At 47.2% G+C, this 13518-nt stretch overlaps 1 protein-coding gene across 3 annotated transcripts in view; it reads right to left on the bottom strand.

The window, feature by feature from the left end:
- FANK1 (fibronectin type III and ankyrin repeat domains 1) overlaps positions 1-13518 on the bottom strand; it is a 91414-nt gene that overhangs the window by 16236 nt on the left and 61660 nt on the right. For all 3 annotated transcript variants that reach the window (XR_010382012.1, XM_064488528.1, XM_064488529.1), the window contains exons 2-3: positions 7746-7923; positions 445-569 (exon numbers count right to left, since the gene is read on the bottom strand). Coding sequence is in view for 2 of the 3 variants with exons in the window: in XM_064488528.1 (XP_064344598.1) it covers positions 445-569; positions 7746-7923 (303 nt within the window). In the remaining variant the exon portion in view is untranslated. The remainder of the gene's footprint in view (positions 1-444; positions 570-7745; positions 7924-13518) is intronic.

Below are 13518 nucleotides of genomic sequence, written 5' to 3'. Positions count from 1 at the left end.
CTCTAGGCTTTTTTCTGAATGTATGTCCCTGGGGCAGGGCTGGCCCAAAACCAGCTCTCTCGTTTGTTAAAGCGTAAACAGACTTCCCTTATGCTGCGGCCAGACCCGGCCAGTGAACAATGTTATCACCGTGTCAGAAATGGAACCGGTTCTGCTTCCTGTGAGGCCGAGCAAAGGGCAAACCACCTTTTCCCTTCCCACTGCTTGTCGTCTCTAGATCAGCGAGTCTGCCCCAGTACCTCCAAAGAAAAAAATAACAAAATAAAAATAAAAAAGAATTCTAAAAGGGGGAGGGTATAGGTCAGTGGCAGAGCGTGTGCTTAGTATGCACGAGGTCCTGGGCTCAATCCCCGGCCCCTCCATTAAAAAATAAAAATAAGCATAATTACTTCCTCCCCACCAAAAAAAAAAATTTTAATGGGTTCCGAGTGACTGTATACTCACTGGTCGTAGACACGGCGACCACTGGGCTGTACTCAAACTCTCCAGAGGGGCTGGTAACCTTCAGTCGAAACCGATACGGAGTCCGGGGCTCCAGACCTTCCACAACGTGCTTGGTCGCGTATCCCCTAGACGGAGGGGACACAGGTGCTGAGGGCGGCGGGGCAGTGAGTCAGGGCTGCCCGAGTCACTGGAAGAGCCGGTGAAGGCGATTTGGAATGCTGGCTACTTCCAGTTCAGATCTGGCCTTGGTGGTGGCCGGTCCCTCCCAGCAGGCTGAGCACAAAGGCCAAGTGAGGCCCCCACCCCGCCTGCTATTCCACAGCCCCCACCCCCCACCAGTGCTGACACCCAGCTGTCCCTCAATTGTGTACTTCTGGGAAAGGATCACGTTAACCCATGATATTTGTTCGTCCTCAAAGTTTCCCATCTGAAAGCTAAGCCAGGCAGGCCACAGCACACACATTGCTTTCTGAGCAGGGGTCTTTGCACCGGCGAGGCTGTCCAGTCGGCGACGGTGCAGCTACCGCAGGCAAAGCCCTCCTGCGGGGAGAGGTTGTGAAACAGAGGGGGCGGGTGCTCGGAGCCCCCGAGCAGCCCCGAGTGGCAGCGGGGGTGGGGGTCAGGCAGCGCGTGAGGGGCCACCCGCACATCACGCCGCACGGTCAGGTTCATCCAGGGGAACGCCTGGGGGAGGAGGTGCTGCGCGCACAGAACAGAGCTGATGGGAGGCTGCGAGGGAAATCCAGAGGCGAGGAGCGCGCCGACCGTCTGGGGCCTGCGGTCAGCACCGGGAGCCGCGGGCACACGGTGAGCTCCTGGCCGCGGAGACGCCGGGACCCAGCGGAGGGGCCGAGGCCCCAGCCCTCTGCTCCTGAGGCAGGGCCCAGGGGCCTGGCTCTGACTGGCCCAATTTCCGGGACACTAGGTCTCTGCAAGTCCACGGAGTTGTATGTATCTCCCAGTATCGCCCAAAACCTCAGCTCGTCTTTGCCGCCAGGAGCTTTTATCGGCATCTGAGTAAATTCCATGTACTTCTTTTCAAAGCCTTTATCTAAACCTTTCTTTCCTCACACCCAGGCTGGGTCTGCGAGGGTGTGCGAGGACGTGCCAGTTCCAGCTCTTTCTCCTCTCCTGCTCTCACTCCCGGCCCGGGCGGCGCTCTCCTCCCTCCAGAGCACGCCACAGCTCCCTGGACTCCACACGCACCATTGTTTTCTCCGATTTCTGTCTCTAGTTTGTCTTTCCTTCTCAGAGGCCCGTACGGAGGTCCAGACCACACTTCAGGATTCACAATTAATTTTTCAAAACTGTTTAGGTGCTACCGAAATATTCATACATCAGTCCCATTCCATGCAACCCAGCAAACCTGTCTAGTGCCCATCACTTGTGAGACAGTGGGCTGGGCTGGGATGTGGCCCTGGACCAGCTCAAGGATGAGAATCTGTCAACTGCTGCTGACGGGTGCAAGAGGACACGTAGTCCAGGGCGGTGAGGAGTGGCGCTGGGGCAGGCTGGAGTGACAGTGCTGGAGCGGGCACGCGGCTGCCAAAGGCTCACGTGGAAGCCCGGCTTTCGGTCCGGGCCGGGGCGGGTGGTCTGACACCTCACCCATCAGTTAAACAGCCTCACCCCTCCCCGCCCACCGCCCCCCCCCCCACCGGGAGCAGCAGCCTCTCCTCACAGATGCAGGCACAGCGCCAAGGGCACAGCCAGAGCGCCATCCCAGCACTTGCTCCAGAGGGAGGGGACCCTCTGGAATAGTTTAAGGAGACCCAGGAAGCCGCCTAAGGTCTACCTCCCACACCCATCCATCAGGTGAGTCACTCCTCTGCCGTGGGGAAGGGGGGGGCTCCCGAAGCCTCTCCTCTAGTGAAGAGGCCTCTGATGCAGTGAGACATGGGCAGAGCGGCTTCCAGGACAGACAGGCAGACAGGCCGGGGAGGAAAGACCCAGGCAGCGTGAGAAAGGAACGTGGGTTAGCGGACATGGAATCCCAGGGGACTGAAGGGTGTGGGAGCGAAGGACAAGGGCCAGAAGGACCCAGCAGGGATCAGACTGGTCTGGATGTGCGCTCCCCGGGGGACCTCGGCTCAAAGACCTGGAGAACCAAGTTTGAAAACTAGAAAAGAATCACAAAGACCCTCTGCCCTTTCTGTTTCTCTCCCTTCATTGTTTATCCAAAATACAACATTTTAAGCTGAAATGAAATCCTGAATACTCAGAGTCCCTTTTTCCATCACAAGTTCAGGCACCAAAATCTAAGTGACCTCTGGGCCAGAGCTCCCCTAGAGGCGAGAAAGAGACAAGGGTGTTCAGGCCCTTCTGACCCTTGTCTGTGCCCCCCCGTCCTTGGCGAGGCGGTGCAGCCCTCCTAACTGATACAATCTTTACTTGAAGCACATTTGTCTTCACCAAAGAAGTCACGCCAGTCAAGGTGGCCTTCAACTATCCCTCCCGTCTGGCAGGTGCGTCCCTTAAACACCCCTCTCCCCTTAAATAGGATGGGACGAGGCAAAGGGATGCTGCGCAGTTCTGGGTCCCAGGACTTAAGACACTGGCAGCTTCTGCTCTTGCCCCCTTGGGCAAGCGTGTGATTATTTTACACTTTAAACAAAACCACTAAGTTTGGGGTGGCTTTTACACAGCAATAGAGAGCCGATACATCGTGTATCAACAAAGGAGAAACTATAATAAAGACAAGGAAGAAATCATACCAACACCATTAGGACAAACATCTGAATTAAGCAGCCAAAAAAACCAAACATTGAAAACTGATATAAATATATTTACCATAAAAGAAAAAGCTCTAAAACCAAGAATAAATATGAAAAACTGTATGGTCTAAAAAAATAACAACAACAAACTAAAATATATGAGCTTGGCACGAAGTACGCTTATGAGTAGGTGGGTTTTGCTGTTACGTGAGCACAGGTCTGTATCTGAAGATACCGGAATCACAGAAACTGAGCCCTCAGTTTGCAGCGTCTGAAAAGATCTTTAGGCGCTCACTGAGAATAGAATGCCCAACTGAGTGCTGAGTGTCAAAGGCTCAACACAGTTTTAGACCAAAATAAAACCAAAGGTGCCCCCATTAAAATACAATATTGCTAAATATCATAAGATCACCATGAGGCAAACAGCACGTTCCTAACCCCTGGAAAGAGAAAAGACAGAATTGTCTAGAAAACAGATGCCACTGGACACACTGATGGGAGGCTGGAGGCTCTCATGACATCAGTAGAGATGGCCCCACGGGGAAGACCAGAGACACAGCTGCCCATGGCGTCCTGCACGGTGACAACAGCACAGACACAGGGTGACACGGACTGCAGCACAGACGCGGGGGTGTCCGACAGAAGCAGTTCTTCCAGCCTCACATGGTCCAGGCACAATAGCTTAAAAGATGAAACAAGCTTAGAGCTTTTCCACAGCAGAGGAAACACGTCAGAGTATAAAGTGTACCCTTATTTCTGTTGTCAGTCAAAGTGAGTATCTGATGCAGGTGCTGAGCAGACAGTAAGTGCTGGGCTGCCCCTGACGCCGCCACCAGACTCTTCTCCTCTCGCTATGCCCCCACTCCCAGCGCTCCTATCCCATCCCCTGCTGGTGACTCTGAAATTCGCTTCTCCAGCCCAGACTCTCCCCTGGCCCAGTCTTTCCCAAGTGCCTCCTTGACGCCCCTACTTGGATGCCTGAGAGTCCCAAAACGAGCTTCTGCTCCACCGCTAGACTTGGTTGCTCGAGTTGGCCAAAACCCTCAGTGCCCCGTGGGAGACTGGCTGCCAGGGACCCGATACCCCAGCGCTGCTGAACTCAGACCTGGCTCTGTGACTTGCTTTGAGCAACGAAGTATAGACAGAAGTGAAGTGTATCATTCTGGGTAGAAGCTTCAAGAAACAGGGTGCCATGCTCTCTCCACCCACTGTCTTCCTCATCGTGAGGGAGGGATTTTTGTCTGTTCGTCCAGCACCATACCCCCGGCATCCACAACAGTGTCTGGCACATAGGAGACGCTGACTGAATGAATGACATGCGTCGCATGGGCACCGGTTATCACAGGAGTTTCGAGGGGTAGACAATAGAGTTGTGAAGGGAGCTTCTCTGTCAAGGTAGAATCTGACTTGGGTGAAAGAAAGGATGGAGAAGGGGGAGACTTAAACAGGGAAAACAGCTGGACCACAAGTGCGGGAAAAGTCAGGGCTCAGTCCAAGGACGGTAAGCAGATCGCGCTGAAAGGTTCACGCTCAGAAATCAGAGACAGCAAGAAAGGCAGGTTGTGGGCACGCTGTGAAGAACATCCCAGGTCACTCTAAGGACTGTGGCCTTCACCTTTAAGCAGTGGACACTCATTGAAGGCAATCTGACAAAAAGGAAGATTACAAAGAAAATTAACCTAGCAAGATAGAAGAGAGGGTGGAGGGCAAGGCAAGAGGGACACGGCCAATCCGTTCAGTTGGCCAGTGAGCGGGACAGCTGGAGGACCTGGGGATGCAGCGGCGAACTGTCAGAACGTGGATCCTACTCGCATCCTCGCCGGGGAAACGCCACAGTCTAACGAGGGAAAGCAGAGAAGGGATTTGCGAAGGGAAAACTTGGAAAACTAGCTGCGGCGAGGAGAGCACAAGTCAGAGACGACACCGCTCATTCCAGACTGGCTGGTGGTGAAGGTGGACCGGCACTGACAAGCCAAAAAGAGGTTCTTAAATCCACAGCCCCAAGGTCAGATCGTCTACAGAATCGCTTTTTTAAAGAAAGGCATCTGCTCGTTTTAACCAAACCGAGGGAAAGTGGTGCAGCAGAGAAAGGAGGTCAGGACTAGCACAGTCCAATCCTGCCACCCAGTGGTCAGGGCTGGTGCTAGCTCTCCGAGCATCTCACAGCCGCACCGCCAGCCGGGGGTCTGGAGGCCTGGCTGCTGGGATGCCGGGCAGCCACCCTGGTGAACTCCCGGGCCAGACAGCACCCAGGTCTCTGGAGGAAACACAGCACACGCACCAGTGGGTGTGGCTGTCCACCTGGTCGCCCAGCGAAGGGGAGATGCAGACAGAAGTAAAGGAGCGCCCGGGGCAGCCCCCTGACAAATACATGGCCCAGCACGGCTGGTAGTACGAAGGAAACGGGGAAAGAAGCTATATCTTTTTCTCACTTGGTAGAAATACTTCTTATATCATAATTCATGCTTTTTGATGGAAACTACCTACCAGAGAATAACACATGACAAGACATGATTAAAACACCATTTCAAGTAGGCAGGCCAGGAATTATTCTCATATGGCAATGACATTCCAGACAAATGCATATTTTCTCCAGGTACAAAGAACAGTTCATCAAATCTCAGGGATCTTGTCGCTTAGGTAACAGCTGACACCTTCGTAGGCACCCTCACGTCAGCACCCGTATCACAATGCCAGCTTGGGACAGGACCAGCGAAGCGCTGGCACGGCTCTGTACCCTGACCGCATCACCCCCGACGTGCCAGTGGTGATGCCACGCTGGTCTTCCACGATGTCACCACTGGGGACATGGCAAAAGGTACATGCGATCTCTCTGTATTATTTCTTACAGCCAGATATGAATTATCTCAAATTCAAAAGATAATAAATTATCTTAAGTTTAAAAGATAATTACAATTACCTCAAAATTAAAAGCTTAATTTAAAACCATATCTGCATCTCGTTTTTGGTATTCCTGAAACCCAAAGTAATTTTGCAAGCAGTTACAGCTGTCAAAGGCAGAAATAAGGGTTGAAATGATGACTAAGAAGAAAAATGGCTTCTTGACTATTCCTGTTGCATTCATGTATTCATCCACGCAGCAGATATTCTGAGGGCCGCCGACCGTGTCAACAGTGTCTAGGAGGGAGCTGGAGATCGAGCATGGAGCAGGCGGGAAGCTTATCTGCCTCTCGTGGACTTAAGGCAGTGGTGGGGAGACAGAAAATAAGCAGGCAAATGGTAAAATGACTCCAGCAGAGCTAACTGTCACGAGGCAAATGAAACAGGGTCATGACAGAGGGGACAGCTGGGTGGAAGGATGGCCACTTCAACTGGCCTTCAGAGAAGGGGCCAATATCTGATCTGGTATTTGTGTGGTGTGAAGGAACCAGCTTTATAAAGACAGAAGAAAACACATTCAAGGGAAAGGCAAAAAGAAAGGCCCTGATGGAGGCCAAGAGAGAGGTGGTCGGTTGGTTGGAAAGAGCTAACAAGGGAACAGTGGTGTGATGTGAGGCCGAGGAGTTGTCACATCTGTAGTTTGGTGCAGCCGTTATGGAAAACAGTATGGAGATTTCTCAAAAGACTGAAAATAGACTTACTATATGATCCAGCAATCCCACTCCTGGGGCATATATCCAGAGGGAACTCTAGGTCAAAAAGATCATGCACCCCAGTGTTCATAGCAGCACTATTTACAATAGTCAAGACATGGAAGCAACCTAAATGCCCATTGACAGATGACCGGATAAAGAAGTTCTGGTATATTTATATAATGGAATACTACTAGGACATAAAAAATAATAAAATAATGCCATTTGCAGCAACATAGATGGACCTGGAGAATGTCATTCTAAGTGAAGTAAGCCAGACATAGAAAGAAAAATAGCATATGCTATCACTTATATGTGGAATCTAAAAAAAAAAAAAGGACAAACAAATTTATTTATAAAACAGAAACAGACTCACAGACATAGAAAACAAACTTACAGTTACTAGAGGGGAAGGGGGGTTAGGGATAAACTGGGAGTTCGAGATTTGCAGATACTAACTACTATATATATAAAATAGATAAACAAGTTTATACTGTATAGCACAGGAAAGTATATTCAATATCTTATAGTAACTTGTGGTGAAAAAGAGTATGCAGACAAATATATGTATGTTCCTCCGTGACTGAAGTATTGTACACCAGAAATTGACACAACATTGTCAACTGACTAATACATCAATAAAAATATATATTAAAAAAGGAAGTTGTCACATCTGTGAACAGAACAGCCTGATGGAAACCCCAACTGATATCAGCCAAATCTCCTTTGCATCTGTATCTGCATCTTGCATTTTATTAAATATACCATTAGTATATTTCAGAAGCCTGAGAAGCTCTCAAATGTATAGGAGGTTTGATTTCAACGTTACTGCTAAAGCTTATTTTCCAAAAATCATTTTTCATAAAAAGTATGCATGCAAATGATGCTGACTCATTCTTTTCTTTAATTTCAAAATGAGTCCTCTCGGAGACAATAGAAACCATTCCAGCTAATCAAGAAATCAAAGTGTTAAGCAATGCAACATTGCACCTACGTATAAATGATACCGTAAGTGTGCATTTTGGGGTCCTCCTCTTCAATGGAAAACCTGAACCACTGCTCCTGAGGTCCTTGCCGCTTAGCTTTCTTCTCCAGATCCCAGTACAATTCAATGCTGTGATGAGTCACTTTGCCCACAACAGGTGGATGAGGTTTTGAGGATGGTGTGATTTCTATTAAAAAAAAAAAAAAAAGAAAAGAGAGAGAGAGACAGTATTTCAGTGTTCCATCTTCATAAGGCAAAGAGATCAGCTGAGGGCATGACAGCTACTCACAGATCAAACTGTGTTTTCCTCCACATCAGGCATCCACGTAAGGATTCCTCCCTGTTGCTGGAAGAACACTGAAAAAGCTTCAGTGATGGAAAACCCAGCTGATGCAGTGAGCTGCCACGTTCTTCAACGAGCAGACTGTACCTTTCCTGTCAACGTCACACTTCACTCATGGACCCTCCCAAAAGGCTGGTTAACTTATCAAACTCATTAGGTTATTCTCTGAGCTGATGAAACTCAGTTTTCTGCTATATTTTTCAGTGAACTGACTGGTAAACAAAGCCAATAAATGATAGAGTTTGTCTAAATATTTGTAACACAGATGACAAAGGATTGGTGTCTGTTCTACGTAAACAGCTCTTACAGATCAACCAAGGGAAAAACCCAGAGGCTAATAGTAACAAACCAGGCAGAAGGTGAGGAGTGCACCAAACAGCAAAAACAAACAGCCAGCGTGATGTCCAAAAAGACATTCGTATTCCCGAGTGGCCGCAGAAATTGATCACAGTGGACATAACATTGTAAAATGATTATAAATCAATAAAAAATGTTAAAAAAAAAAAAAAAGAAATTGATCACAATGGGGTATAACTTTATATCCAGTCAGATACTTTAAAAAAAGGTATCATAACTGTTAAAAATAACAATGCAGGGAGAGGACGCGCATGCACTGGTGGTGGGGAAATACGAATTCCTGCCTTTTTAGACAGCAGTATGGCGGCATCTATTAAAATTAAAAATGCATACACCCCTCCTGTCCAGCCATCCCACTCTTGGCAGTCTGTCCCACAGAATCTAAGCACACAGGGACATACACGTGAGGATGGTGACTGCTACAGTTCTTAGCCATTTACAGCAAAAAGGAGATGACCGATTAATAAGAGAATGGTCAAATAAAAAACATGTCCATATCATGGAATATTATGCAACCTTTAAAAATGAATTAGTTCTATGCTAGATGCCTTGAAAGGATCTCAGGAAGGTATTGTTGAGGGAAAAACCAAGATGCAGAGAAAAAGGCCACTGCTGTGAAAGATGACAGGGGCTTGCACCGCATACACTGAGCTGGTCTGCATCCAGTGGTTCTGTTTCATCTTAGATTCATCTCCCCTGCTAGGACTTTAAGTTCTTTGAGGGCTCGGTCCAGGTCTTAGGCTTCTTTTAAACCTCTCCCTGCCCCTCGAGGTTCTTCAGGCCTCAAAAATGTCACTGATTTACCACATTCGTTATCCAGTGAGAAAGGGTCCTGTGCTTCCCTCGAGTGAACATCTCAGGTGGCAGACCCGCTGCTCCCGCAGACCCCGGGGCCCCCTGCAGGGCAGCCCTACCACGCCCCACCTCCCAGGAAGGCAGGGCTGCCCTCATCTTGCCTACTACAGGCCAGAAGGAATGGCCACCAATTCCCTTTACACTCAGATCCCAGAGGTACACTAGGAGGCAGCCTGCCAGCTCATTCTTCTCAAGTTTATTTTCCTTATATTTATTGAAAGCATGGCTTAATGGGATTGGAGAAACCTAGGTTTGAGTGCATGCTCTGAAACCGAGTGGAAAAAACTCACCTCACAGTGCTTCGTGATGAGTAAAAAAGGTATACGAGGTATCTAAGTTACAGTCCATTGCTCTCCTACACACCAGCTAAGAGGAAGTAGATCTAAATGCAACTCAAATCCCAAAGGAGTGAGTTGAAAGCATGCACTGTGTTACTATACTGCTTACATAAATTTCTAGCACACACAATGCTACATATTACTTGTGAACACTTAGATATATAGCCAAAGTTGAAAACACTGACGGGAAGAGCGCCCGCCAGTGGAACAGAGTTCTCCCGACTTGGGACAGAGTTCTCCCGAAGAAGTCGGGGAAGGGAGGAGATACGGCGGGGGCGGGGAGGGTGACTCACTGATGTATTTGCAGGGTTTCATTTCTTCAAGAATTTAAGACCCGTACAGCAAAATGTTAACCTTTGAAACCTATGTGGTACATTGGGCTGTATTATGATTTTCAATAATTTCAGTACGTTTGAAATACGATTTTAAGAAATAACTGTAAAAACAAATGCTATACATTGTTCTTACGGAGCTGTCGGCTTTCTTAGAGAAACCTAGTTCAGTGTTCTAAATACTAATTCACACACGTGGGGAAAGGAGCTAATGAGCACACACCATGTGTCAGGCACGGCTTTTCAACGTGTCACCTCATGTAATCCCAGCAGCTCTGGCTGGCGAATATCACGGTGACTCACATCCTTACATGATGACACTGTTGCTAAGCAACTCGTTTCTGTCTCCAGAGCCCCCTAAAACCACTCCAGGACAAGGCCTGGGAGATGGTGATGAATTACCTCCAATGTAAGTGGAAGCCGAGTAAAATCTCTCCCAAAGAAACCTAGCTTAGAATTCCACTGGCAGTCAAGACAGGCATGAAATTCCAAATGAATGCCAGGTCTCACGAGGGACACACGAAAAGGTTCATCACAAATTTATATGAGGACTAAGAAGAGAATATTCCTGGTCCTGCAGGAGTTTCTCATGCCCTGCTCCTTACTCACCATGGATGCAGGCAAGTGACGAGAGACTTCTGTCCGTTAGCTTGGCGCCAGCCACAGAGGGTCCACTCTGCCACCAGACCTGGCAACGTGCCCACCTGCACCTGCCGGCTGAGGGCGGAGTCGGAGCCCTCCCTGCTAGTCATCACCCCGTCCAGATCTGGTACACCAGAAAAGGGTGGTGTCTGGAAAGTTGATTTATTGTTACTTTTATTTTTTTTTTTTAAGTGATCCAAGTTTCACCGCCCCGCAGCCTCTCTGAGGTTCAGCGCTCATAACGAAGACTTATGGAAGGCATGGCCATGGTAGCAGCAGCCTGGCTGATACTGCGACAGCACTTGGCACCGCACTTCACTTCCCAGGACCCGAAGGTGAGTGCAGGGACCAGCAATGACGTTCTACGTCTTCCTTACTTTGAAACGCAACTCATCAAGGTGCAAATCTCCAGCGAGGCGAGAGCTGCTTTTGGCAGAAAACTAATAGAGCCAGATAGGACCCAGATGGTCAGCCCATGATTGGATGTCCTCAGCAGGTAAGAGTGATGGTTTTTCAGGTGTCCAAACGCTAAACAGCCGATGAGATCAAAGTTGTTTTGTTTCGATTCTCAGCTGACCTACAGCCATGTGACATGTGTGTTTTAATCCTTACAACATTGTACCCTGTACTGCAGTGTGTGTTTTCTCTTTGGTAATAATTCTGGTATTTTTGTCATGATCTGCTAATACACATATTTGAGGATGTTAATATTAGGATGGATCCTAAAATATGTATACAAACAGGTCACTAGCCAAAGAGCAAACACTGCTGTGCCAAGGGATCAGAGACCAGGTCAGCTCTGAGTCTCCAGGAGAGCGGACAGAAATAAAAAGCCACAGTCCGGCTCCTGGGAGGAGGGCAGCAGGACTGCAGCACCAGTTACGAGCCGCTTAACTTTGTGCCAGTGCCGTCGTGGATGCTTTATTTATTCATTTCATTTTCACTGTAACTCTACAAAGTAGAAGGATTTTTATTATCTCTGTTATTAAAAAATCTCAGACACAGAGAGGTTAAGTAACATGCCTAAGGTCACACAGTACTGACTGGCAGGACCAGGATCAAAACACAAGGATCTGGCACAAGAGTCCTGACTTTAACCTTGGACATCGTAGGAATAGAGATGGAATGTGTAGATGTGGGGTGAAAAATCAGCTATTGGTTAGATCTCCAGATTTCTTCAAGCCACTCATTTTAAATCAGGTTTAAACTGTGAACCAGCTTGAACCCCAAGGAAATTTTTAAGTGAGCCAAAGAACTTAACAAGAAGAAGAGAGACAATGAAAGCCAAGTAGTTATTGGAATGATGAAGGGTGGGGATGTCACAGGCATGAGGAGGGAGCACTGGGGCCAGGGAGGCTGCTCATCTTCAGGACCTCAGTCCATAAAAAGGAAGATGGTCTTGGAAGACAACAGGAGGCCAAGAGACTGAGAGGTTTGGGGACATTCGCCTCAACATTGTCAAGTGGGTAGGAAGACCGGCAGGTGCCTCTTACCGCTCCGCATGGAATGTAGAGGAGGAAAGGTTATTGAATGTGGGTCAAACAACGGTTGATAACGCAGAGATAAATCTGAGAAGACTGTTGGTACCAGGGCAGGGACCGTTCATCACGTCGGGAAAGTACGCTACTTTGCGTTTACTACCAATACATGAACAAGTTCCTCCGTTTTTAAATATCGTCATCCCCACGTTTCATGGTGAAGCTAGACCCGCAGGGGGAGGTAAGTGTATCTTACTCGTATGACGACAGCCCTGACTCCCTCTACCCTGGGCCTCACCTACCAGCTGAATGACGAGGAATAACACAGCTTTCCTAAAGTGACTGAAGTCAACATTTTGGAAAACTCAAAAGCTCACCTTTTTGTTATTTATTTGTTTAGCCAGGGTGTTTATGTCCACACTTGTATTTATCTTATATAAACAGAAACACTATTTTGGAGTTGTTTTCATAACTTTCATAAAGTATATATACAACACACCCACAAACACATATTCATAGACACATTTTATTTATTTACTTTTTTGGCTAAAACAGCAGACATTTATTTCTCACAGTTCTGGAGGTGGGAAGTCCAAGGTCAAAGTGCCAGCAAAGTAGGTTTCTTCTTCTTTTTTTTTTTTTTTTTTTTTTTCATAAATACAATCTAGATGCTATTTCTTACACAGAAGTTTTCAAACTCTGTTTTTTCTTGATTATAAGTATCAGATCTTTTAAAAGGTGCTTTTGCTTATTTGCTTTAAGTCTAATAAACAGAATCCCAATTTAGCCAATCATATAACCTTATGTCACTAGCTCAGGCTTAAACTTTATTTTAACTTTTCTAAAGCTATTAACAAAAAGGAAAAAAAGGAGCCTTCCTTTCAATTTTGCATGTTTCCTTTAAACACTTGGTAGGCTCTTTCCATTGTAGCAAATTTTTCTTATCTTAAAAGTTTTCCGACAGAGAATAGATTGGTGGTTGCCAGAAGCAGGCGGTGGTGGGGAGAGGGCAGCGCAAAATAGGTGAAGGGGGTCAAAAGGTACAAACTTCCAATAAAATAAAGAAGTTGCAGGGATACAATGCACTGCATGGTGATTACAGTTAATACTGTATTGCATATCTGAAAGTCGCTCAGAGTGTAGATCTTAAAAGTCCTCATCACAAGAAAGTAGAAAAATACTTAACTATGTATGTTGATGGACATTAACTAGACTAATTGTGGTGATCATTCTACAAGGTACGCAAATGTCGAATCATTATGTGGTACACCAGAAACATAGGGTTAGATGTCAATTATACCTCAATAAAATAAAATAAATAAATATAGATACGTACCAAAAAAAAAAAAAAAAGCTTTCCAAAAAGAAAAACAGCAACAAAACTACAAGGTTGATCTCAAAAGGATGATTATATGAGAATTTATGTATGTGCTGCGT

This window comes from Camelus dromedarius, chromosome 8, assembly GCF_036321535.1.
Source record: "Camelus dromedarius isolate mCamDro1 chromosome 8, mCamDro1.pat, whole genome shotgun sequence".
Lineage (NCBI taxonomy): Eukaryota > Metazoa > Chordata > Mammalia > Artiodactyla > Camelidae > Camelus > Camelus dromedarius.
This window is presented reverse-complemented; position numbering and strand designations above follow the sequence as displayed.